The following is a 27,560-nucleotide window of genomic DNA, read 5'->3' as shown; positions in this document are numbered from 1 at the left end:
CTGGCCCAGCCCCAGCAGCCCAGGGCCACAGACCAGGCTTCTCCCCACGCCACTTCGAGTGCCAGAGGAGGTAACTGAAGAACAGTGGGCCACTTACACTGATTTGTTCCTGACAGCTTTCATAATGGAAGAAACCATGAAAGGGCAGGCCATGCCAAAGCTCCGCTATCATTCCTCTTCACTAGAAACAGGCCCCACCCCAGCCCACCTGTGGGGAAATCAGAGTTTCTCTGATTCGGCTGGGAATGGAGGCTGTAAGATGAGTAAAGACGTCAATAGGCTGTGAGGACAGGTAATATAGAATTGTCGTACTTCCATGTCAAGAACTCCTTTCTCACACAGATAGTTGCCTGAGATCATAGCCCAAAAATGAGTCCTACTTTGATGACCTAAGGTAACTTCAACCAATGAAGGCACCACCAGTCCCGCCTCCTGAAAGAGCATGACCAACTGTGAGGGGACAGGAACCCTCATGCAAGGCCACACAGCTCCCTGCGGGGGTTCCCAGGAGCACAGAGGTGAGCAAACTTTTTTAACTGCTTGAAACTGCAGACCCTAAGTAATGATATTTTTTTTAAGTCTCTGGATTTTGCAAAGCTTATACTGTACCTTACCATTTAAATTCAAATATATCTTGGAGTGGGGTGTGGGGGCTGTATAAGAAGACCTCTGGCAGGTGTTTAAAGGCCAATTCAAGGACAGCAAGAGACAGACATGAAGCTCCCAAGTCTTCTGCACCCATCAATCCCACGCAGGGGGAGAGAGGCAGCAACCACTGGGGGAAAGCAAACCTCACTGCTCTTCAAGGGAGCGGAAAGAGGAACATGACAAACCTGATCCGAGTCCAAAAGGCAGTAATTCACCCGTAACTGCACCAGCTGTGCCAGCAAATCCAAAACCTGCTTCTGCAACTGCACAGAGGTTGTTGTCGTGTACTGTTTCAAAGCTTTTATGACAAGAGGCTCAAATAAACGAATGTGGTTGTGAATAGCATTCTGTTAAAAAGAGAAAGAACCTGTTGGTGCATGTCCAGGCTTTAGGCTTTAGGCAAGCAATCTGGAATCTCAAGCAGCTGTGCTCACATGCTATGGTCCACGAGCTGCCACCAGGGCAAGCTACCTACCTTGTCTGCACGGTTCTTTGTAGCACTCGTGAGGTTTGTCTTGAGCTGGGAGGACACCTTCTGGAGCACATCAAACCATCTGCCAGAGGGGAAAAGAGGAAGTAGAGAACTTCCGTCAGTGATCTTCTTTGCATTCAGCCATCCTTCAGGTCACACCAATATCATGCTCACAGGACAGAGGTATGAGAAGGAACTGCAATTGCAAGGGCCTTCAGCACGGAGGGGCACGTGCCAAGATAATGAAACAATGTGGAATGTGCAGCTGCCCGACAGCCCAAGTCTGGCCACCTAGAGAAGGTGACTCAAGCCCAAGCTTTTCTGCTAAGGAGAACTCACTCCTCGAGTCCTGAAGACTTGAGCGAGGTAACAGCCATTGAAGACTGGCAATTACCATGTAGCTTTCTTGGGGAAAAAAATAAATGTTCACATCAATGATACCCTTTCCTTTCTATGAAATATATCTAGAATTACAGGACTAACACTGCTGAGTGTTGTGGCACATGCCAGTAGTCTAAGTTACTCAGGAGAATGAGGAGAGAGGATCTTTGATCCCTCAACATAGTGAGACCCAGCTCAAAAACAAACAAGCAAAAGTACCCAGTAACACATGCATGTGATCATACACACACTTGCCTATGTTCACCATACATAATTACAAAAAAATTTAAATAAGACAGTTCCTGAAACTTGTATATACAGTGTGTATAGACATTCCTAACTTAATGACTGAATTCTGGTCCAGCAACTAGGTTGTTAAATAGTCACTAAATAAGGAGTTGTGTATAGTGCGTACTTTACAATATTCAGAACAAAGAAGTAGTACAAGGAAACTCCAACTTGATGACTTTGGTTTGATTTGCGTAACTCTTACATGCAGTGCTGTAATGTGTAACAGAACATAGAGCCGCAGTACTACACAGTACAATCAGCACAAATTACAGTACTGTATCAACAAGGTAGACAGTACCAAAAAGATATTAAGGCTCAATAAACAAGATGTACAGAACTGTACCAAAAAGGGGTGGAAACTGTAAGTCCAAGTCCAAACAGTGTACCTTGGTCCTAAGTCCAAACAGTCAGTACCCACGTAAGACAATAAATCAGGAATGTCTGTATATCACCAACGTAACACCTAAAACATGGGTATTTTCCTTGATTCCTGACTTTCAAATATGAGTTCTTCCAAATTCCTGAATTACAGATATTTGATCACTATACTCATGAAAGAAAAAACAAAGATTCTGCTGATGTTACTATACAGAGTAGCAAGTCAAATCCTTGCTGATAATTACGGTAGTTAGGAGACACATAGGGCTGGGTGGCAGCTCAGGGGTAGAGTGCTCATTTAGCTTGTGTGAGGCCTTGGGCTTGATGAGGAAAGGAGGGGCGGGGAGGGAGAGGACTTTCTGTATTCCAGGCATCAAAACAACAAATTTACATGAAAAGGGACTTTTAGCCATAAAGGTTTTTTTAGGGGAGTGATTAAACTAGGGTTAAACCTAGGGCCTTCACACTCGGCTACATGCCCCTCCCCCCGAGACAGGATGTAAGTCACCTAGTTTGGGCTTAAACTTGCCATCCACCTGCCTCAGCTATCAATAGTGCTGGGACTATAAGCATCTTTTAGCTGTTAGTTTATAAAACACAAATAATATATCCAAGACTTTTCTATGCCCTTTGAATACTTATAAACACTAGCACCATTCTGCCACTTTGAAGGTGGCCTTTCATCTTATAGACCCAAAAAGTGCTACCAATATATACCATATTACTATAGAGGAAATAAGAAAATGCCACTTAAGAGCACTAGAAAATTAGTTAATACGTGAGGACAGTGTATGTCCCAGGTCTGGTTTGAGGGCGCTATGCGGAAGGAGCATGGGTGCTTCTCAGGCAGCTGCCACCCCTGAGATGCACACCCCCATGCTTAGCCCACTGGCTGGGCCAGGCACTCTGGGAAGGCAGGAGCTACACCTTCCTTATCTTTGCATCAACTATATTTCCCAGACTCTTCTGAATACTATGGACTATTGACAGATGCTAACATCTTGATTTTTTAACTCTTTTCCAAAGCATTCCCCCCTGGCTGTTTTGTGCCTCCAAAGGGGACCAACCCCACTGCAATGGTACCCTGAGGTGTCGTGCTCCTGCTCCGTCTGCACCATGTTCCTCAGGCTGGCATCCGCAAGGGCCTGCGTAAAGTGGGTGTAGGGGGCCATGAAGCAGTAGTGGTACAGGCCCGGCCTCACACTGGAAGAGCCAAGGCGCTGCGCTCGTCCTTGAGACTTGCTGGGGTTAGAAGATAAGCCATCAAACTGGGAGGCTAGGTTTGTCCCAAAGAGAGTCTTCAGCAGCTAGAGGGAAAGAATCAAAGCACCAATGGTTGATTAAGCGCAGTATGAGCGACACTTTAAGACACCCATGCAATTCTTGCTGTGACCTTACGAGACTGCAACTGTGGGGAAGAGTCTGGGTTTCCCTGGTGCTCTAGGTGAGAGAGGACTTCTGAAGACTGACCCCAGTAAGTAGCAAGGGCCCAGCACAGTTTCTAATGTCCTCTGGTCCCGACAGTGATGGTCCACAACTTCCTGGGATGGAGAACAATCCCCTAGTGGCCTAATCATGGAGCAACCAAGCGACACAGCCACCCACTCCCACTCATAGCTTCAGCTTCTAAAGGAGAAGCAACGTGTACTGGCTGGGCCTAGACAGTTTACCTGAAAAAGACAGTAAGACAGCACTCTCACCTGCTGGACACAAAGAGTAGCCATCATTGGTTCCCGGCTAAAGCAGGACTTCAGATACCCCAGGATCTCTTCAACACACTGGGGGAAGACAGTAAGATATTAAGGGACTCACACACAGCCCATCATGGTGTGAATCCAAGACAGAAATCAGGGACAAAAAAACAGCTTCATTTTAACTGCGTGAACATCAGAGGAAAAATCAAAGAAAGGTTTTCAATCTGTCATCTTGATGAGTCATAGTCAAAGGTCTTGAAATCCAAGCAGATGTATAAAAACCATTTTTTCACTCTTTTATTCCTTAACTAGATTATCAAGTATCTACTTCTTTCCATCCAATTCTGTCTTCAGGGCAGGAAGTCAGAAGTATGCCACCAAATGAAAAGCCCTGCCTCTGTAAAGCCCCTGGACCTGCCCAACTGACACGATACATAACTCAACCGAATGAATCCCAGAACAGGATTTATGGGAACACAAAAACACCTACCACTCAACAATGAAACTCACAGTGGGGCATCCAACGAAGATAGCAGGCAGACAAGGGAGGAAAACCCAATCCATAGTGAGGACTTTGACCCATCGGCCAGAAATTGCCCAGAACTAGCAAGATTTTAGAATTAGCCAAATACATTAAAGCAACTACTACAACTGTATCCAAAGAGAAGAGACAAGAAAAGACAGATCACACGTCTAGACAGAGGGGAAAAGGACAACGCTCAAGGTTTTACAGGAGAGGGGACAATTACTAAGTGTCAACACAGCAGAACGCTACCTAGCCTTTAATGAAAACTAACGCAGGCACCAGCTGGTACACGGGAAAGCACAAGGGACAGATGAGAAAAAACAACAGTACGATGATTAAAGCTAGGGAAACCTGTACGCAGATCAGATGACAAAGACTTAGCATCTGTACAGAATGTGTACAGGCTTTTCTGCTTGTCCCTATTCCCTAAACAACATAACATAACAACTCTGATCCATATTTACATTGTATTAAGCATCACGAGTCACCTCAAGATGACTCAGAGGACTTATGTGGATTATGTTTAAATACACCACTGCCCAGTGGGTTCTGCTAACTGAGGGTTGGGGAGCATCCTGGAACCACCCTGAGGGACACCCAGGGACTTGTGCACTGCCTTTCATCAGAAGACATGTATGTACCATGACTCCCTCTGAAACCTACTAGAACGACATGTCCTCAGGGTGGGGGGTGGCATATACAACAAAGCAGAGCTGGACGTGTTCCATCTGAGTGTGGTGCAGACACAAGTGTTTACCACATACCTCTTTTATTGTCTCTTCCAGACTTGAGAGTGGGAGAGAAAAACTACTACACTTAGAGCCAAAGAACAGGAGATCTTTCGCTGGTGGTGGTGGTGCATACCTGTAATCCCAGTACTTGGGAGGCTGAGGCAGGAGGATCATCGTGAGTTCAAGACCAGTCTGAGATAAAGTGAGCTCAAGGCCAGCCTGAACTGTATAGCAAGACCCTGCCTCAAAAAGACGAAAAAAAAAGACCAGGAGCTCCTGTCTCTGCTGCTTCCTGATGCACGGAAAGGGCCAGTCTCACACCCTCATGGACTTGGGTTTTGCCTTTTTTACCAAAGAAGCTCAAATGAGAAAATAAAGGGCTCTATAAGTACATTTTAAACCCAGTTTTCTAGAATAACCTGGGTCTAAATTGATACAAAGTAACAAACTAACACTGAAAACAGGGCACAAACAGAACCAAGCCCTACACACATTCCAGGGCTAGGATGTGACCGAGACTTGGGTGCCTGGCATGAGCATGTGCGCTCAGGGCCTGGTCCCCGTGAGCTCCTGCTGCTTGCAGGATGGACCTGGAGCACCAGGTCCCATCTGCAGGTTCCGCCAAGGCATACACTGGGTGTCGTGGCCACAGCTTGGGGAGGAGGCGAGACACAAACCTTCCCAATGTCCTGCAGCGTCGCCAGCTCTAGAATCTGGGAGAGAACGTCCAAGGCCGAGCGCAGGAACCCCCCAAACTTTTCAGTGCTGTTCTGAAGATCCAAGGTGACCTTGGCAAGGTGGAAGGAGAGAGCACACGGTTACTGGCACCGTCGTGGTCTGGTTATCTACAACAGAGACACAAATGTGGTGGGCTGCAGCGAGGTGCTTCTGCCACACAGTCCACGCACCCCCATATACTCCCCACTCTGGCCGCTTGCTTGCTCTGGGCACTGTGAAAATACTGGGGAGCCAGGCATAGTGGCGCACACCTGTAATCCCAGCACTTGGGAGGCTGAGGCAGGAGAATCATTGCAGAGTTCATGACCAGCCTGGGCTACAAAGTGAGCTCAAGGCCAGCCTGAACTGTGTAGTGAGACCCTGTCTCAAAAAAAAAAAAAAAAAAAATTCCGGGGAAAGGAAACTGTTCTTCCAGACAGCTACATAAGAAGGGTTATCTTAGGGCTGGGGATATAGCTCAGCGGCACAAGTGCTTGCCTGGCAAGTTCGAGGTCCCAAGTTCAATTCCCAGTACCAGGGGGCAAAAAAAAGGAGGTTATCTTTCAAGTTACGCTGACACCAGAAAAGAAACAATTCCTAACCTATGTCATAATGAGAAAAAACCATTAAGCATCCCTTACAACCAGTATGCACCAAGGTAAACATAAAGTCCTCCCTATATTCTCTGGGGTCCCTAAAAGAAACCATTACCAATTTTAGACACAGTCATTCAGTCTGGCTGCCAGAAAATATTAAGTCAGTCTTAGGACATATTAAATTAAGTTTCTAAAGGGCTCAGTTTAATTAAATTATACAGCAATTCCTCTATTTTATGGACTCAAAGGCTAGATTAGGACCAAAGACTAAATGCCTAAGAAAAAGAGTAAGGGGAGACTGCCTATGAATATAAGGACTGACAAACATCACAGTACTGAGAAATGAATGTGCTCCGTGGACGCCTATCTAACAACCCAGGATGAAAGAAGTGGACACAGAGCATGAAAACACAAGTGGATCTGAGTCACCCTGGTGCACCATTGACAGGCCCCAAGGGAGAGATCCAGGGGATGGATGCTGGGGTGATGTCATGTGGGGACCACAAGCCCTGGGAGGAAGGCACAGAGAAGAGGAAGGGGAGAGGAGTCACAGAGTTCTGGACAGAGCAGGGCACCCAGGAAGTCTCTTGTCTGTCCAGTGAGACCTAAGATGGGCAGCCCCAGGCTCAGGAGGAGGGGACTTGAACTCAGGTAGGGACAGGATGACAAGGGAACAACACTGGAGCATGAGAAGGGGCCCTAAATTAAAGACAGTATGAGAGGAAAACTGGAGAAAAACCCTTCCCATAGGGCACTGCAACATTCCCACCTCTATTTTGGCGCTGGCATGAGAAGCACACTCAAAATACAGGTCTAGATCTCTGATGAAGTGTGGCTGAAGTTTTTACCTTTCAAAATTATCAGTATCCTTCAGAAAAGAAGCCACATAAGGTTTATAAATGGTTCTGCTTCCAAAATGAGCCGTTACCCATTAGTACAAAAGAGGACATTTGCAGGTACATTTACCAAGAAATGTGCAAAAGCTATGCAAAATAATCTTTGAAGTTCTTTTAAAGAGCTTGAAATTTTATGTGCTGCGGGGGTACTGAAGGGTATTTTAAACAGGCCAACTTATTGTCTTCAAAACCAGTTCTCCCTATGTCAACCTATAAGTTAAATGTGATCCCACTGGGAAATATTCTCTGGCTTCTCTGAAAGTGCACTAGCCTGCTGTAATGTTCACATGCAAAAACGGACAGGAATATTGAAAAAATTTTTATAAGGTGGGGATACTGATCTCAAAAATATACTATTAAGCTATGATTAAGTAGTGTGCTTCCAACAGATGAACAGACTGATGGAACAAAATAAATGAAGCTACAGAACCATAAGCTAACATTTGAAGAAAGCAGAATTTTAAAACAGCCAGTGCAGAGTAATGGATTATTCAGCCAGCGGTATTGGAGACCACTGATTAGGCATTTGGAAGAAATCTGGACCCACACTATGTGTCTGACAAATGGCAGTTAATGGAAAATGATGAATAAAAGAAGTGAAATCTATCTACAACCAAAACAAGCCGCTCAAGCAGCTGCCATCCCCCAGACGTGCAGGCCAGCCTGGCTCAGGAGTCCCACAACGACAGGGACTGCCCCGGGCAAGGGCGGCTCCCCGGCGCTGCCATCTGAAACAGGCCCTTTGTAGCTGTGTACCTGCTTTCTCCTAAGGGTCTCCAATCTGGGCTGTGTTAGGCACCGGTGCACTTCCTTGCATGCCCATAGCACACAAATCCCTCTAACTTCCATCAGCCCACCTCCCTGTGACCCAGCTGTGTCCCTCAGGTGATACTGTGATGAGCCTCAGCTGTGAGGGCAACTAGATGCTGAGACTCCGAAAGCAGGATGGTCCAGGGAAACCCAGATACAACACCACAAAACCACAAAAGATTTCTCCCTTGGGATCGTTTCATAGGTGTACAACAACCATAAAGCAAGCTGAAAGACAAACCTGAAAAAACCAATTGTAATTCATATCTCAAAAGGCTAATTTAGCCAGGGGTGGTAGCACACACCTGTCATCCTGGCTATATGGGAGCTGAGGCAGGAGGATTTCAAGTTTAAAGCCAACCCAGGCAATGTAGTGAGATCCTATCTCAAAATAAAAATAAAAAGAGGTGGGGCTGGGGATATAGCTCAGCAGCAGTGCCCACCTGGCAAGCGCAAGGTCCTGAGTTTGATTCCCAGTGTAAAAAATAAAAAATAAAAATAAAAAGGGGTGGAGACATAGCTCAGGTGCTCAGTGGTTAAGATCTCAGCATGTAGGAGGCCCGGAGTGCAATCCCAGTACAGCAAAGGGGTGGGGGACTAACTTATTTATACATATATATGTATATACAGGCATATACACCCTTTGAATCATCAGAAAAACACCAGCAATCCACTAGGTCCATGTATATTTGCACGCATATTTAGAATGCAGCAGAGGCCAGTACCTTGTAGTTGGCGTGAGTAGCCTTCAGGACGTCATGCAACTTGAGGTATGAAGGAAGATGATAGAAACTCCCCAGAGATGAGGACTTACTGGCTGTGACTGGCCCTGAGGTATCAGATTGTCGAGAAACTAAAAATACATAAAAAATGAACTTTTAGATCCATGGAAAAACTTACCAAGTTTAAAAGAAATTAACTAGCAATACTGATTTTTAAAAGCATCCTGGAACAAATTAAAATCTTTCCTCACTTTCTGATTGATTAGAAGTAATGAGAAACAAGTAGAACCTAAGCCCTAAAAATGTACATAAGACAGCAAGGTGCAGCAGTGGAATGCAGCTCTGCATTGTTTCGGGGCCTCAGCTGCATGGTAAGGCATGGGCTGCCAATCCACCTCTGAGCCTAGGACTCCTCAGAGGAACATCGGGCTGATGTCCAGCAACATAGCCATGGCCTATTATGCATCCAAACAGTGATGTGAGCACCTCTTGGGAACTGTAAAGGGCACATATAATACTACTAGACTGACACTCAACATCACAGTGCTCAGCACAATGTACAATTCGTTTACTTCAGTTTTAAACATCTCTCACTTGGGGTGCTTGGTTCTTTAACTCATCAAAAGGTGATTAGTTGCATAATGATAAATTTGTAAAGAGTGAATCTTTTAAACAGGTAAATCTTCCTGCTGTGCTGTATAGCCTTAGAAAATAGCACCTTTTAAGAAGCCTTCATGTGTTGGTCAAAGGACAGAAAACTTTATTTAAAGATGGAGGAATGAGCTCAAGAGCCCTACTGCACAACAGCACAATAGTTACGTCAGGTTCCTGAAAGTGTTCTCAGAGGCCTCACTGTTAAGTAAGCAGTCTTAATCAGCCCCTCCACACTGCATACAGATTATCAAGAAGCGCCCCAGCACCCCCCAAAAGAGCATCAGGACAGTCAGGACTGGCAACTGTAGCCATGCTGATAGTCTAGGGCCCTCTGTTTTGCTGTTTCCCCAGATAAAGAAGCTGCTCTACACATCAGTGACTTTCTAGGCCTTCCCACCCCCATTGTCAACCCCGAGCTCTTCCAAATGTAAAGTTTCCACGTTCTTCTTCAGGATCTTAGTCAGTGCTTTCTCCCCACATCCACACCACCCCTTCCTAAAAATCAGGAGTCGCTGCAGCAACGTCTCTCCTGGAAGGATTAAAAGCAGGGAGGAACACTGGCAAGTGGAACCCTTGCCAGACACCCAGGAATGGGCTAGGTGTCTGTGAGTATACCCTGGGAAACTCCTCTGACCTGACTGCTGTGACAGGATTTCCACAGAGAACCATGCTGTCCCATCAGCTGTGACAAGGGCACAAGCTTAGGTCCTACACATGCCCAGGACAAATGCTGGCCCGTCCTCCCTCCCAATGCTACTGCCTACCTGCACTGGCCTCACTGCCCTTCTTAGGGCTCAATGGCGCAGAGGCTTGTTCTCCGGGTTCCTTTTCCTTACCCTTTCGCCGGATGGGACTTAGTGAAGGGGGGTTTGTCAGAGAAGGCAAAGCTGCCTAAAACAGAAAACAAACATGACATAAGTACAACCCACACAGAGACCGAAAACTAAAAGTATGATATGCAATTTTATATGCACTGAGAGGCACAAACTTAGGCAATTCATTTTGGTCTTGGAATCTCTATTTACAGAACCCAAACACCATACACAGATCATCGACTTTCACTCCCACAACAATCGTAGGTAGTAGGAATGGCCCAGAACTTCCTCACAGGTACATGGGAATGGGCTGGAGATGAAGAGGCCTCGGGGATTTGGGAGGCTAAGCCACTGGAGCCCCAGTCCCTCCAACAACAGGGAATCAGGCATCCCACATGGGCCATGGCTTGAACTGTTGAAGGCACAAACTTTCCAAGTTTGCAGATGAAGTGACTGGCTAGGGTCAGTGCTGAGGAGCAACTAGCTCCATGTGTTCACACAGCCATGCTTTCCAATCCCCAGGAGAGAACACAGAACATCCAGGCTCCCAGACAGAGGCAGCAGGCATGGGCCAGAGTGAAGAAGAGATGGCAGAGGGGCTCCAAGCCCCAGCTCTGCTGCTCACACTCTCCCTGACTTCAGCAAAGCGCTAGCTCAGTGTCTGGACCCACACCTCATCTTTAGAAACAAAGCCCTCAGGCCATGGCTGCTGGACATGACTAGGTCATGATGTGACAGTGGTCTTATAACACATGCCCTTGCATGTCCACTGCCTGAAGACGCAGTTGTTCAGTTCTGAGAATGTGGCCCCTGTCAGAAGTCAAGTATGTTGGCATTTGGACCGCAGACTTCCTGGATGCAGAACTGGGAGAACTAAGTTTCTGTTGTTTGTAAGCTCCCCAGCTGGTATCATTTTGTGATGGCAGCTCTGACTGACTGGTTGGTCACCTCACACCTCTGAGCCTACTCTGTAAAGATGCTGCAGGGGATAGATAGCTGCAGTCTGAAAAGTGGACAGCAGGGCTACAGACGGCAGATCATAGAAGAGCTGCATCCAGAAAAGAAAAGCAGATCAGTTCTGCCTGGAGCTGGGACAACCACAGCATACAGGGCTCCCTCTTGGATTTAAAACTGACTGTGGGCTGGGGATATAGCTCAGTGGTACAAGCACAAGGTCCTGAATTCAATGCCCAGTACCAAGGAAAAAAAAAAAACAAAAACCTGACCACTTGCCCAATTCTGTAGCATATTTTAAAAGTGAATCATACACTTGAATCGAATGGTTCATGAATTATTTCAATAATGCTATTTCAAAAAAACCCAAAAAGTCAGGCATGATGATGCAGGCCTAGAGTCCCAGCACTCTGAGAGGCTGAGGCAGGAAGATCACAAGTTAGAGCCCAGCCTGGGAACTTATCAAGCTAAGAGTCATCACAGATCTTGCATTTTACACTCTGGCTCCTCTTTCTCTATTAGATACTTTCCAAAAATACATCTCCACTGCCACGTACATGCACATCTATGTACACATGTCCTGTCCTCAGCGATTTAGTGAGACTCTGTCTCAAAATAAAAACATAATAATAATGCACTTAAGCCTTGGGTTCAAACCTTACTCCTGCAAAAATGAATTAATCAGGCCAATGCAGTGGTCCAAATGAGACCATCAGCCTGTGCCAGAATAGCACCGAGTAGAGAGGAAAGGGGGCATGTGATGGTGTGTACATGTACATGAAGAATAAGAACGCAGAGCTCTGAAGCCTCCATTTCCAGCCTGATAAGACACCAGGTGGGAAAGTGGACGGGAACAGCTGTAGGGATGCAGAGGAGAAGCTCAGTGTGGACCACTACACATGTCTGACACATCTGAGAATCAGCCACACAAGTGCCGTGCAGGTGCTGGCCATGCTGGACCACAGCTCCTCCTGGGAGCAGGCTTCCTGGTGAACAATGAACACACGCAGCCCTGGCCCTGAGCTGCCTTGTCCAGTCCTGGAGCCACTGCCCCACACAGATGTCTACATTTGCAGTCAATGACAACTAAGTAAGTTCCTAAGGTCCTTGGCCACACTTCAAGAACTCTGGAGCCGCTGGGGATTTAGCTCAGCGGCAAAAGCGCCTGCCTGGCAAGTGCAAGGTCGTGAGTTCAGTTCCCGGTACTGGAGAAAAACCAAAAAATAAAAAAATAAAATAAAATAAAGAACTCTGGAGCCACATGTGACCAATGTCCTGGCTGAGGTGGACACAGGACAATTCCATGATGGCACAGAGTCCCACTGGACAGGGCTGGCTCTCAGAGCAGAAGCAGAGAAGGCCCAAGGTCAGAACCTCTGAGGGGTGGCAGGAAAGGCTGATCAGGGCAGGGCTAGGGAGCAGCAGGGCGTCAGAGGAGACACTAGGCCCAGGGAAGCAAACAGGAGAGAAGGCTCAGACCAGGAAGGCTCAGATCAGAAGAGACAATGTGGGACAGCAAAGGGTCTGGGAAGGTATTACAGCTTAGACCCAGAATGTTCCCGAAAAGCCCACACACTGAAAGCTTGGGCCCAAGCCAGTGGTCCTGGCATATATGTGTGTATGTGTGTGAACATTATGAGGAGGGACCTAGCTAAAGGAAGTGGGGATGCTGCAGCCCCAGCCGACTTATCTTTCTGTTTCCTGGGCCCCATAGGTGAGCAGTTTCCTCCATGCTGTGCTTCTGCTGTGATGCTGTGCCTCACTTCAGACCCAAAGGCAATGGGGCCCAATGCCCACAGACTGAAGCCTCTGTGACCACAAGCCAAAGTCATCCTTTCCTCCTGATAAGTTGTTTATCTCAAGTATTTTGTCACAACAATGGAATGTTGATTAATAGAAGGCAAAAAAAATGGGCTGGAGAAGTACCCAGAGGATTCAAAGACATAACCCTGGAAGGGAGTGTGCTTTGGAGGGCAGTGAAGAAATCAGACCAGCAGGGGTTAAGGAATGGATGAGTGACACAGAGGACAGGACCCAGCTTCATGGAGCCAAACAGGCTTCAGCAAGAGGGGCCCCCAAGAGGGTGCACAATGCTAGGTGCTGGAGAAAAAGAAGTTTTCTCTGAAGGAGAAAAAGAAGTTATAAGAGAGCAGTTTAAAAATGGAAGGCACAGGAAGGGAAGAACCAGGTGAAGTGCCTGGTCTACCTTAAATGTACTGTGCACATAAGCATCAATCAGAGCGAGGCATGTCCCCTCAGAGACAACAGTTAACTACCGAGAGATCACACCCCTAGCATAAGCAGGCCTCACGTTTCCACCTTCAACACTGTATTCACACATAGGACAGTGAGTGAGGAAGAGCTGGCCTGCTAAGCAAGGCATCCCAGAACCCCAGCCCTCATCCCTGAACTACCCATAGACTGAAGCAGCAGCTGCCCTGAAGAAGCCATTACCTTGATTGCTGGCCCAGGAGCCACGTCATCCAGGACATGGGCACAGATATTGATCACCTTCAACAGGTGGGAAAAGAGCTGCTCCACCATGGGCACCAGGGTCCGGTCCCCTAGGGCAGGCCATACCTCCTCCTGTCTGGTGGTTGTGGGGCTGGCTTCTTCTTCAGAGGCCCATGAACTTCTGAGAGATTTGGGGGCACTGGCTGTAATACAAGCAGACATATTACTCCCACCTCCACAGGTGGGAAATGGAACTTCCTGGCAGACATAAGTCACTTAGTCCCCTCTATGCTGGCAGTCTACAGGACATCTGGACCTAGAGCTCACAGACACCTCAAATTCAGCAGGAAAGTGACCCCTCCAATCTGCATTCCCTATTTCCATGAACATCACCACCATACACTGGCCCAGGATGTGGCTGATCCTCCCAACTGAGGCTCAGGTAGAAGTCAGGCCTGGTGATTCCGCCTCTTCCAGTCTCTCAGCCTCTTCCTTCCAACCCCAAAGCTGCTCTCAGGACCGGGACTTCTACACCAACCGCCAGCCCTCCAGCAACTGGGTGCCCTTTCTCAAACAAACCTGTTAGCTCCCTTCATGAAATTGGCCAACACAGCCCCACTGCCTAAGAAAGAACACTGGACCCATCCCCATCTAATTTCCAAGGACTCTGCTCTCCTTGCTGGCCACATTTTCACTATCATCCCCATCCTTAGGTGACATCCATGACTTCCACACCCCCATAGCGCAAACTTCTCACATCTCCAGGCTTTTGCACATGTCACACCCACCTGGTGGGCCCTTTCCCACCAGCGCACAACTCTGCCCACACATTTGCAGTGGTTCACAGCTGCCCTGTGCTGCCACCAACCCCTGCCAATCTACAGCCAACGTGAGAATGGAACCTGCAAGGTACACCTACTCCTAATCCATGACAGAGCCTGGCATAGATAGGGCTCCGTTAAAACACACCCCCGGACTCAGCTGCCCCTGAAGGAACTAGCTACCCCTGGTGACGACTCAGAATATATCTCCTTCATGGGCCTGCGACCATCACCCTCATGAGGAAATCTTAGCTCAAGTTCTGGAGTCCCTGCTTTATCCCAGCACAAATACCTGCGAGTAAGTTTCCTGCCAAGATCAAGGCGTCTTGATGGGCAGAGATGTCCAGTGGGAACCAAGCCGAGGAGAGCAGGGTAAGAATAACAGTGGCCATCCCAACAGTGCAGCTCTTCCTGGACTCATCGGAAATGCTCAGGGGTGGTGCTCTGGAAGCAGACACGTGAAGGTCACACTAGGGAAGGGCCAAGGGAACAGCCTGTCCCTCTCAGAGCCATGAAGACATGTCATGAGACATTTTCCATAGCTCAGAAACTCATTTCACTATTTGTAGCCAGTTAGTACACAGCTCTATAGAAATCACTTGGGAAATAAAACAGGTTGTAAAGTTGATAAAATATCTTGGAATTACATGTTTATTGTGGTATATTCTTAACTTTCTTTGCATTCTGATTTAGCAAATATTACTCTACTGCCAAAAATTGCTCAGTTAACTCTAGTGCTGGACCTATGAGAAGTTGTGTTGGCTTAGTATTTGTGGAAAAAAGAAAGTGAACGTTCTAGGCCAAGGACACCGCCCCCGACAGGCAAATGTTAGCTGGCCATACACTGACACACACCACTCCTGCAGATCTATTTCCAAATGGGATGTGAGTCGGCCAAACTTTTTTCCATTGCCTGTCAAAATTGTTTTCAGTGCATACAGGAAGGATCACTCCTTAGAGTCAAACTATGTCCCAGTGCCTCACAGGCCATCTACGGGAGGAAAACTATTTTTAAGTACAAATCACAAATGGAAGCATAGTGGATGCTAAAGTCTAGGCCTATAGTTCCTCACAATTCCAAATGCCAGGTCACACTTGATTTTCAGTACGTAGTAATTTTGGAAAGAAACCATTTAGAAAAGTTCCTACCAGCTTAAGAAAATTCTCTTAATTGACCCCACAGATCATATCCTCAAATCCCCACAGATACTTGAGAGCCTGTGGCATTCATTACCACTTCCCAACAGTTCCTCTTTCTAGTTTTCTCACCTAATAGGGCAGAAGCAAATACTTATCAGATACTTTTTCCAAAAAGCCAAAGTGACAAAAGGCATAAAAAGAAAGCATGAAGGGATTCCAGTAACCACATCTGTATCACACCCATGCAGACAGACACAGGCTGAGGAGGATACATACCCACAATGCCAACCTAAGCTCCACACGCAAACTGGAAAGGCGGCTGAAAGAAGACACAAAGCTTCACAGCATCCAAACTACAGAAGAAAGGAATAAGAAGTTACTCCCAAACACCAACACCACTGAATATTGTTATAATGAGTATGTGTCACTTTACTAATCAGAAAATAGTTCTTTACTATTCCTTGGAATGAGCCAAGATTCTGTGGACAAAAGCACAGTTCCTGAGCAAGTGCCCAGAGTAAGAGCTGGGACACAGCATCTCCCACATGACCTCATACCGCCTGACTACACAGGCGCCCAGGACTTGGCCTCCATCAGCCCAGTCTGAAGGACCTACCGTAAGCGCACGTGTGGTGGCCGTGATCAGCTCATGAGAAACGGCGGCAATAACTCTTGAGAGGTTATTTTCCATGGTGATGTCTGTTATGCTTGGTAGTAAACTATACCCTCTATAGATTCTGTAAGAAAAACAGGAACACAACTCTTAAATCGTATGACATTTTTCAAAATCAGATGGCATTGTAAAGTTTAAGATGAAAGGCTAGAAGAAAGGAGAGCAGTCTTGGCTTTTACTTTAGCGAGACTAGAAATAACTTTGGTGCTTATTTGGGGGAAAGGCTGAGTCCCGCCCTCCTTTCCTCCCAGACACCAACTCCCTGCAGCACAGACTACACTGCCCTCACAGCCTGCCTGCCAGCCCACAGTCCTCTGCACCACAAGCACCTGAAGCCACCCTGACTCCCACACTGAAGAAATCCCTTTCGCCACAATCAAAGCCCCGAGGGACTCTTCCAATGGGCCATTGGTGTCACATGTCCATTTCTACTCCTATAATTTGAGGGGTCTTATTCACAGAGACAGCAACAAAACTGGAACATCTGGAAAATCTGATTTATCTTCTTCCCAGAGGTTCTAACAGAGTGGACTTAATGGTGGGAAATACAGTGGCACAACTGGTAACTGTGTCTACCATGCGGGAAAGCATAGCTAAGTGATAAGAGGTCAGTGGAAGTGTAGAACCAGGAGAATCTTCAAGGTGGTAATTAGCAAGCAACTGTAATACAATATTAGGCATCTCTGTTGGCAGCTGAGATTCATCTTCTGAAATAGCATTACAAATAACAAATTATCCTAGGTTTATCAAATTCCTGATCATGAGACACTTGCACACTGCTCCTTATCTTAAAGGAATATTTATGCTGGATCTTTTCAAAGGAAATAGCAGCTCAGAGGTTAAACAAAGCACAGTTTCTGAGCGAAAATATTAAGAAAGCCTAGAAATTAGTCCCGGTATAATTTTTAAAAGTGGTCATGACATGAGGAAGGATGAAATTTATTTAGGAATACTGACTGCAAAATTTGAAAAGCTGAATTCTAAATTCAGGAAAACACTATCCACTGATCATTAAAGCTTAAAAGTCATTTAGTCAAGATCTTAGAAAAAAATGGCCATTTAGCAGAAAGGAGGGTGTCACGTAACTCTTTTTTTAAAATAACATTGAAAGGATAGACTTAAAAGCATCACGGTCTTGTCACTTCTGTGGTCTTCTCTACACACTAACTTTCTGAAGCAACCTGCACCTTCATGAATGCAGTTCTGCTGTGCTTCTGGGAGAGCAAAAGAGACACCTCCTTGCGGCTGGCATCACTCCTCACGCTCCCACCACATGCTAGCACTACCCAGTCAGTATGCTGAATGGGGTGACAGGTCATATCCTCTCCACAGGGAACACAAATAAAGGGACAGTGCTCAGTGGACAAGTCTCCAGGTGACACAGGAGAGCCACACAAAAAATCTAGCTAGCAGGTTAAGGAATGTAATGTCTGACACAGTCACCGCAGTATGTCTGCAGCTGGACTTAAGCACAGATGTGACAGGGCGAATATTCAAGCCAGGAGATAGGACCCAGTCAAACATGCCGAGTAAAGCTGCGTTGGGGGAGGGAGGGAGAGCCTGGGAAGGCACAGAGGCACCCGGGCAGTGCGTACCTGGTGATGGAGCTCACGGAGAAGTGTGAAGGAGGCTGCGTCTCGTGCATGAGGAGCTTCAGGTGAACACTGCTTTGGTCTCTTGCCACGGCCACTACTGGATCAGCCTGTCCTTGGTCACACTTATAAAACAGCTTTGGGACAAGCCTACCGTGAAAGGAAGCCTGGTTTACTGGGAGGCACATGCCCTTCACCCTCACACCCTCATTCTGGGATGGCCAGGCCTAAGTCCTGTGGGCCACAGCAACGGAAGCTCTCATAGGAAGCATCCTGGGCAGGAGAGTAGAAGGACAGGGGTGGTTTGGTTCCTTTCTGGCGTTCTCTACATTCCAAAATGCTGGCAGCTGAACTGTGACAATTGGTTTTTTCTGGAGACTGCTGAGAGTGGAGTGGGTGAGAATGCACTCAGACTCAGGAACGCTTCCTGTCACCTCTTGGGCCCTCCTGCTCATTCGCCGCCCTCACACTGCTCACACTTCAGCCAAGACAGCCAGTGAGGAGAGGAAGAGTGGGTAAATACCTCACCAATGACGCCGCAGCAACGTGCCGCACCCTGGGGTCTTCGTCCCCCAGCAAGGAGATGACAACATTACTGAGCACTCGCTCTTGCAGTTTTAAAAGCTTTAGAGAGAAGGATAATAGAAATAAGGAATCTCTGCATTTGACTACAAGTAAAATATTTTGGAAAGATCAACATGATTTATTTTAAATTAATCATAAGGTAAGGTGTACTTTCATAAGGTAACGTGTAAAGCACCTAACAACACAATGACACTCAGAGATATCCTGTGCCACTGGGCAGCCCCTGACACCCCACACAGGTCCAGAACAGTAGGGCACAGTCTCCCCAAAGGAACTACTTACCCCTGTATAATGATGAGCCCCTCTGTGCAGGCTCTCTGCTTTTGCCTCCAAGAAGCTCACCAGCCTAACAAAAGAACACAGTCAACAGTGAAGTTACTCAGTCACTCAGCAAACGTTCAGAGCCAACCTGTGGTGCTCTGGCAGCTGGGACACAAACAGGCTCTGAGGCAGCACTTACAACAGAAAGACCAATGGACATAAACATAGATTCACATTTCTCTCCCAATTCCAAAACCAGTGAGACGGGAATGAGGACATGGCTTTTCTTCAAAGCCTTAGCAAGAAGGACAAAACCAAGAAGCACTCTCTGCACTTGAATACAGAGGTATTTTGGAAAGATCAGCATGGTTGATATGCTACCTGGGAGTTCTCTGAGAGCCCACAGAGCTGCATCAATGCCTGCTGTGGGTGAGCTCGCTGCAGAGCCCCCATCCACTGACCAGCTGCACCATGCTCAGTGGCCCTAACTGTAGGCTGGAGGCAAGAACTACCACTAACTCGCAGATGTACCAAGGGTGGAAGGAAATAATCCACAAGGCTTCTGGTGGCTTAAAAAAATAAAAGCAAAAGGAATAATAAAGGTGAATTTGCATTCAAAAAGAAAGTTTTAAAAGAAAACATCTCCAACGAAAACCTATTGTTAGTAACCAAAAAATGTACCACATCAAAATTGTTTTAAATTGCTGGTCAGGCATGGTGGTGCATGCCTGTAATCCCAGCACTCAGGAGTCTGAGATAGGAGGATTGCTGCAAGTTTGAGGCCAGCCTGGGCTACAAGTGAGTTCAACGCCAGCCTGAATTGTATAGTGAAAGCCTGTCTCAAAAAGACAAAAAAAGAAAAAAAATATTTAATTGCAACAAAATATGATCCAGCCATCTCTCCCTTATTAAATTCAGAATAACAGTGACTCTATACATTCCTTTTAAATGAGTAGAACTGACCAGGTGTGGTGGCAAACACCTGTAATCATAACATTCAGGAGGCTGAGGCAGGAGGACTGCCAAGAATTCAAGACCAGCCTGGGCTACATAGTTAATTCAAGGCTAGCCTAAACTACATGAGACCTTGCCTCAAAAAACCTAAAAAATAAAAACCAAGTAGAATTGATAAATGCTATATTGTTTTAAAAAGTTTAAGACAGGAGCTGGGAATATAGCTCAGTGGTAAAGCACTTGCCTAGCATTTGCTAGGCCCTGGGCTCCATACCTACATGAGAAAACTATAAAAATAAAAAACTTCTTTTAAAGTTTAAGACAAAAGTGGAAAAAAAAAAAAAAAAGAATTTCTTTTATCCCATCATCCAGAATACTTAAGACTGAGAAAAATCTATTTCTCTACCTCTATGAAAATTTTCTAGTTAAGCCAAAGGTCTGCAAAAAACCTCAAAAAGCAGTAAAAAAAAAAAAAAAAAAAAAAAAAAACACTAGGAAGGCAGAAATCATGTGCTCTACCTAAGCCACAGGTATCTGATAAGCAAGGACACTCCCTAAGCACCACTAACTGTGCCAAACAACAAGGGCCAGCTGGTCTGTGGGGCCCCTATTTTGGTGGACACTTGTCCAAGCTTCAGCTTCAGCTCGAGAGGCTGCAAGAACTTGACTCACTCACCTAAAGTCCATCTCTGCTAGTGTCTCCAGGAGCTCCGTCCTCACCAGCCAGTAGGAGCTGTCCCTCAGGGCCAGTAGGTCTACCAGCAGCTGCAGTCCCAAGTCACTGTAGCTGCTGTTGCACAGACTCATGACACAATGCTGCAAGTGGGCACAGCCAAGAGCAGGTTAGTCACGCAGCAGCGCCAGCATGTGTAAAGAAAGTGCTCTTTCACACGCACCTGCCCTGTGATTTTTATACTGCAAAAAAATGCTGCAGGCTCTCAAGAGACACCCACATATTTGACCTCACTAAATTCAAGTTTACACATAAATCCATCTGTTCACATAAAGTTGTTTCTTTTACCCTTTCAATTCTGCCTATGTCGTGGCTTCGTGTCCTAAACCACAACAATCAATTTGTGATTGCAAAATCAAATTTGGGACTATATATAATTGGCTGTCAGGGAAACCAAGCAGCACATCCCTAGCATCACTTTAAAACACCCAAAGTCAATGCAAGGGGCCCACCAAAATAGGGGCCCCATGCCTGTCCTAGGTCCTTTGCTGCGGTGTGCCCTGAGCCTCTGTGCACACAGAGCACTATCACACATGCACAGGGACACCGGCCAGCAGTGTGGCTGTGCTGCTAACACACTCCTTCTGCCAAGAACAGGCACATCCAACAGATTTGGCATAAAACTGCAACTGGAGACAATTACTATCAGCGGCCATGAAATTTTAAAAAGGGGAGATATCCCATAAATTTGAATTATCGGGTTGTTTTTAGTTTTGATTTTTATTGGCTAATTTTTACTGTTGTTGACTGTCTGTGACTTATGAGCATGCTGATAAAGGTTCTACGTGCTTTCATGTAAGGAACTGAGGCTCTTTCACTTAATATAAAAAACAGGTTGATTAAATAATCCTTACAGCTCACTTTAACTCTTCAGTACACAGAGTACTCATATGGAATACATGGGAAGACAGTATTTTCTTTAAATCAACTGATTTTACAGTTAGTAATAGCAAAGTATATTTTTAAATATCATTTTATTTTTTATATCATTTTGGTTTTTTTCAGTACTAAGATCAAATCCAGGGCTTACACACTGACCTATATACCCAACCCTTTAAAAAATTTTTTTTCTTTTTAGTTTTTGAGACAGGGTCTTGCTAAGTCACTAAGTTGCCCAGGCTGGGCTCAAACTTGTAATCCTCCTGCTTCAGCCCTCCAGATTTGAGATTTCAAACATGTACCACCCCACCTGGCTATCAATATACCCTTTAAGAGAAGGTATATTTCAAACAAGTATTTTGAGAATTAAAGCTTAAAGTTTACTAAGCTTTAACTTTACTGTCAGGGTTTGTTTCTAATGTTGAGTGATGAATACATAGATGTTAACTATTGTTATAGCTTTAGAATGGGTAAGAGTATTTCATACTAAGCTCCAACTGAATTGTCACAATGGTAAAATGTCCACTCATCAAACAAATGGCTGAGATCAAAGTTTGTGCTCACCCTCACAGCTGTACACGCCAACTTGCACGTCACAGAAGATTCATCCTTCAATGTTTTCTGAAGCAGAGGAATGCAGTCCGCTAGAGAAAATCTATTTCCTAAGCCAGAGAACAGGGAATAAACATCTTCACGTATAATTAAGTTTGGGAATGGTATCTGGAAAGGACATGAGTGAAAACTGGCCGTTACCTGTCAGCATCCTAATGGTGCCCAGCCAGTCCCCCACGTGGAAGCGGGATCTACTGAGGACAGAGGAGATGAGCATCCCACAGAGAATGGCAGTGGCTCCGCGGACCTGTGGGTCTCCATGGTCAATGTAGCTCAAAATGTCAGAGACATACTGCTGTTCTGTGGAGAGGAATTGCCCAACCACTGTACACTTCTCTACTGTCAACATTCTACCTCAAAATAAAAATGTAGTTCTCAGAAAAGGTGTATGGGGGGGGTTGCTTTCCAAATCTGAAATGGTTGGACTATAATAACCCTAAGTGCTAAAAATGTCTGGGAGTTCAAGAATTCTAGATCGATCATATTGCTGATACTCTTTAATACAAACTAGATTTTCTGATTATAATTCCAGGCTGTTGGACAATAATCAAAAATCCAAGATTTCATTTCAAAATAAAGATCAGAAAAACCTCAAAATACTACACATTTACCTAATGTAAACTCAAAAGCAAAATGTGCCCTCTTACCCACAGAAAAACACAAGGGAGAAAATAACTTCTACTCCACAATGACTGTAAGCACAGAGGCAGGGCTGTTGCTGCCCTGGCCAGTCTAAAGTAGTCCCCACCTATCTCTGCACATGGACACTGGCCTAGCCGAGTGCGACTCAGCAACTTTGGTGATGTGGTTTGTGCTATAGGGATAAACAGAGCATGTATTGGAATGGCCCTTATGGTCCCAGATTTCTATTGTTAGTTACATGCATTTCAGCTACAAACACAGCATCTAAAGGGAGTCCATGAACTCAAGAACACTACTATTTATGTGTCTGTGGAGAGCTACCACTCAGCTCAAATGTATAAAGTAACTTCAAGTATGCACTGCTCTAAAACTGAAATAGCTTGAAGTAGTTTCGAAAATAATGATTAAATCCAAGAGAAAGATGTGAACTCTGAACATACCAGGGTATTCCGTGGTGTCCAGAGGCATTTTATACAGTTTGCTGAAGAAAGATTCTGGATGAAGGGCCACAGCTGCCCCAACGCAGCTAAGGGCTAGGGCCTTCACACTGACCCTCACATCCCTGTCCGGAACCAGCACTGCAAAGAAACCACCGGGCCAGGTTCAACCTTTTCACATAAACAAAACTAGACCAAATAAACCACCTGCCCCTCTCATTTCTCCCCTTCTCCATCAGTCAGTACAAAGCAAAGCCCATCCCAACAACAAGGCGACAACAGGCCACAAACCTGATGTCCAAAACATCAAGTATTTCATCAACCCTGTACCTGCCCTTCCATGCTTACCATTTTTTCCCCCAGTTAGCAAAAATGAAGCAGATAAAAGGCGGACACAATGGACCAGAGGAGCAGAATCGTCATCAGTAGACTGTCCTATGTCACCTTTGATCCGGCAAGGCTGGAACACAGAGGCAGACACATTCGTGCTAGTTCGTTGGACAGACTGTTCCAGAGCAGCAACCGTGCCAGGTGTAGAGATAGCTATGCCTGTGTTTGCCAATGCACAGGAGCCCACAGCCAAGCACAGGCTGATGAGTCAGTGTTCATGCAGACAGAGGACCGTGGCAGAGACCAGCTCGTAAACAGGGAAGATGCACAGGACACAAGAGCAGAGAGCAGGCATTCAAAAAGGCTCCTCAGGGAGGCAAGGCAGGTGCCGTCTTCTACAGGTCAAGCAGCAACCATTCAGCAAAGTAAGGTGCATGGAAGCCCAAAGGTTAGAGGGAGCGGGCCTGCTTCAAGGTGGGTCTGGAAGGAACTGTCAAGAATGAAGCGCTGACTGATGGGATTAAACCAGTGTTGAACTGTTTAGAGCTTTCAGTGATACAAACAGCCTGCTGCAGCACGCGAACCACAGGTTCACTAAACTATGAAACACAGTTCTTGTCCTCAGGGAATTTAAACTTAAGCAGAAAGAGTACATCTGCAAACCGTAAACCAAATAAAAAGAGAGATTTAAAACTGTTCAGTGAAACAAGAAGAAACATTGCAAGGCTGTGCACAAGTGAAAACTGGATGGCCCAAGAAATCAGGCAAGGCAGCTCAGCACAGAGCAGGTATGTCAGAGGAGGGATGCGGCCCAGACTCCCAAAGGAGGCATAACCTAGACAATTTGCAGGATCAGAGAGTCCCTGGAGAGGCAGAAATGGGAAGGTCTGAAGATTGTTCAGCATTTCAAGGGGAGATAAACAGGGCTGGTGATGGGAAACCAATAAACCAGGTTGCCAGAAGCCAGTGATTTCAAACCCAGGAATGAGCTCAGCAACACAGAGCTGTCCTATGCCTAAGGAGCTCACCTTGTTCTCTTGATCGCCTGGTACAGCAGCTTCATCTCTTGATACAAACTTGTCTATACTGCTCTCAGAAGGCTGCCTGCTGTGACCCATACTTTCCAATAAATGTGCTTGCTGAAGGGCTTCAAAAGCAGAGAAATGAGATTAAGTGACAAATTTCAAATGAAAACATATATGCACATGGACACAAAATCAACAGTAGCACAGGATTTTAGATCAGGAAAAAGGATGATCATTCCCAAGACAGTCATTTTCAATTGTTATTTACAACTCAGAAAAGAAAGATATCAAAAGGTACGTTCTTAGAAGAGAAAGTCAGGTTGTTCAAGGTCAAAAAAAAAGACCATGCTGCAGCTCATCAGCTGGAGCCAACTTACCCAGAGAAGAGCTCCTGAAAGCATCCGAGGTGCCAGCAGGAAGGCTGCCTGGCACAGCCTCGTCCTCATCTGGCGGGGGGCCAACATGCATGCCTGAATACTGGCTGTCAGCACCATCTAACACCTAGTGGAACCAAGACAGCCATGAGCAATACAGAGTGCGTCAGACGCACAGAACACACAGACCACTTACTATGCACACGCAGATGCATATGGACACTGCCCAGAGTTTGTCAGCTCACACGTCCCTACTACATTATGAAAGCACTGATAGCTCCAAACTTACAAGGAATTTCAATCTGAAACTTCTACTTTTAGATAAAAATGAAAAGATCCAAACAAAAATCTTTTCTTCCTACGTAATTTTATAGTAAATTAGAATAAGAACCATAATTTTATACTCTATAATGTTTCCTATCTACTTGAAATCATCTGTGTAATAAACCTGAAAAAAAGTGAGCAATGGACTCTCAAAGGACTAGCAAATTATTACTGAAATAATTTGATATAGCATCATTTTAAAATTTGTTCCCAATTCCTCATTTAAAAAAAAAAAGCTACATGATCAAATGCAACCAAAAGGACATATCTTCTGCTCCTACCCTTCAGAGGGTTTACCCCCAGAAAGCTTAGCTATCAACAGGTTAAATTTAGTGAGCATTTTTACCACATTAATAAACCTTACTGACCAGCTACTGCACCCTGCACAGGACCAAGAATGCCTACATAACATCCCTCATCGGGTGGGAGAGAAATGTGGCTCCAGGCTACTAGCCAGCAGGTTGCAGAAGCCCCACTTGCCACTGGGTGTCTGCTGAGGGGCGTCCCCACCCCAGCTCTGCTGACTGCTCAGCAGCACTTGCTGCCATCCACCATGAACTTATCCACCTGATGTGATTACTAGTGTGTCCGTTATCCTGCATGCACATGTACAGGCAATCGAGCCCCTAAGGGGAAGACCTGACAGACTTCATTATCAGCTTCATGAAAGCAGAAGTTTGGCTATAAAGCCTTTGTTTCACCTTCCGCTTTTAGAACAATCTCACAACATAAAAGGCACTTGGTAAATTTAATAAGCAATTAGCGATTATATAAAGGATATGGAAAGGCTTCACAAACCAGAACAATCCACACCAATGGCAGGCAGATCAGGGCAAGATGCTTTGCTCTCTATGGTCCCTGAGCCCAGAGCTCCCTACCTACCATGTCCTGTCAAGCTGCTGTAACTGCACTGGAGCAGGAAGAGAACAAGCAAGGTGGGGCTAGAGCAGATTTTGCATTTATCTCCCTACATCTTGGAAATGCTTTGTACAATTTAAAAATTAGAAGCAAGTCAAGAAACAAACCCACACCATGTCCTTAAGAAAATACATTTAATGTTTACTACAAAAAAGCAAGCTTCTCTTTTTTTGGTGGTACTGGTGATAGAATGCATAACTTTTGCAGAGAGCTACTGCCTCCCACCCTCTGCATTGTTTTTTGAGACAGGGACTCCCTAAACTCCTGAGTAGCCTAAGCTGGCCTCAAACTTGTCATCCTCTTACCTCAGCTTCCCAGAGTGTCACATAACCTTTTGAAAGCAAAAACTGAGATGTAAAACCAATTCCATTTTCGAGTATATAACCAAAACAACTGAAGCAAGAAACAGGCCTGATGCCCATCAGCACAGAAGGAAAAAGAAAACACACTGGAATCTTATTCTACCATGAAGAATGCATCCATGTTGTCTGCAGGAAAACGGAGGAACTTGAGACATCATACTAAATGAAATGAGTCAGATATAGAGACTATATCCTTGGTATTAAAAAACCTAAATTATATATAAATGGGTGAATAAAATACGGGAGAGACGACAGGTAACAAGACAGACTCTTAAAGATGGGGTTGGAGTCACAAGGAAAAGAGAAGGGGTTAAAGGGACTGAAAATGATCAAGCTGTAGTACATGCATGTACCAATTCCCCCAACAAACATCTATCTTCTGCACTGCAAACACACACTGGTGAAATCTGGGTCTCAACAGCAGCACTGTTCACAAGCTATAGGATGCGATCAACTCAACCATCCACTGACAGATAAATGGATAAGCAAAATATGAGCCATACATAATGAAATATTATTCAGTCCTAAAAACTTAAGAAATTTCTGGCAGCTGCATGGTGACATATGACTGTAATCCCAGCTACTTAGGAGGCTCATACAGGAGGATCACAAGTTCAAGGCCAGCCTGAACAACTTGGCAAGACCTCATATCAAAATAAAAAATGGGCTGGGAATGTAGCACAGTGGTACAGTAGTTGCCTAATATGTAACTGTTAAAAAGGGCAGGGGCTACTGTTTAAGCATACTGTTAAAAAGGGTAGGGGGAATCCTGACCTGTGCTACATGAATACTACATGAATAACCCTTGAGGACCTTATGCTAGGTGAAACAAAGCAGGCACAGATGAACAAAGACCCTGTGATCCCTGAGGACCCTGGTCATCAAGCTCTTAAAGGAAAAGAACAATGGTTTTCAGGGGCTGCAAGAAGGGATGGAAGTTAGTATTCACAGGGACCAAGTTTCAGTTTAAGAGGAGGAAAAGACTTAGAGACCGATTGGTAGTGATAGTTCTATGATATTATTTAATACTGATACAGCAAAATTAAAAACTCCCAACCTGAACATTATCTAGGAGGAGCTCGTGTTCTCTAAAATTGAAGAATGAATTTTAGAAACAATGGAGGTTAAGAGCAGCATATATTTATTTATTTATTTATTT

The 27,560-nt window shown here is 45.5% G+C and overlaps 1 protein-coding gene across 2 annotated transcripts in view; it reads right to left on the bottom strand.

The window, feature by feature from the left end:
- Htt (huntingtin) overlaps window positions 1-27,560 on the bottom strand; it is a gene marked incomplete in the record, with an annotated part of 136,169 nt that overhangs the window by 52,496 nt on the left and 56,113 nt on the right. For both annotated transcript variants that reach the window (XM_013506814.1, XM_013506815.1), the window contains 21 exon segments: window positions 834-995; window positions 1,124-1,202; window positions 3,254-3,477; window positions 3,871-3,948; window positions 5,799-5,909; window positions 8,866-8,993; window positions 10,281-10,407; window positions 13,740-13,942; window positions 14,853-15,004; window positions 15,977-16,053; window positions 16,317-16,437; window positions 17,969-18,115; window positions 18,489-18,589; window positions 18,833-18,896; window positions 20,442-20,581; window positions 21,942-22,039; window positions 22,131-22,289; window positions 23,072-23,209; window positions 23,417-23,528; window positions 24,427-24,545; window positions 24,801-24,924. In XM_013506814.1, coding sequence (XP_013362268.1) covers window positions 834-995; window positions 1,124-1,202; window positions 3,254-3,477; window positions 3,871-3,948; window positions 5,799-5,909; window positions 8,866-8,993; window positions 10,281-10,407; window positions 13,740-13,942; window positions 14,853-15,004; window positions 15,977-16,053; window positions 16,317-16,437; window positions 17,969-18,115; window positions 18,489-18,589; window positions 18,833-18,896; window positions 20,442-20,581; window positions 21,942-22,039; window positions 22,131-22,289; window positions 23,072-23,209; window positions 23,417-23,528; window positions 24,427-24,545; window positions 24,801-24,924 — 2,664 coding nt within the window.

This window comes from Chinchilla lanigera, unplaced genomic scaffold, assembly GCF_000276665.1.
Source record: "Chinchilla lanigera isolate Chin_1 unplaced genomic scaffold, ChiLan1.0 scaffold00113, whole genome shotgun sequence".
In the NCBI taxonomy this organism is placed as follows: domain Eukaryota; kingdom Metazoa; phylum Chordata; class Mammalia; order Rodentia; family Chinchillidae; genus Chinchilla; species Chinchilla lanigera.
The sequence above is the reverse complement of the archived record's forward strand: the minus strand, read 5'-3'. Positions and strand labels throughout refer to the sequence as shown.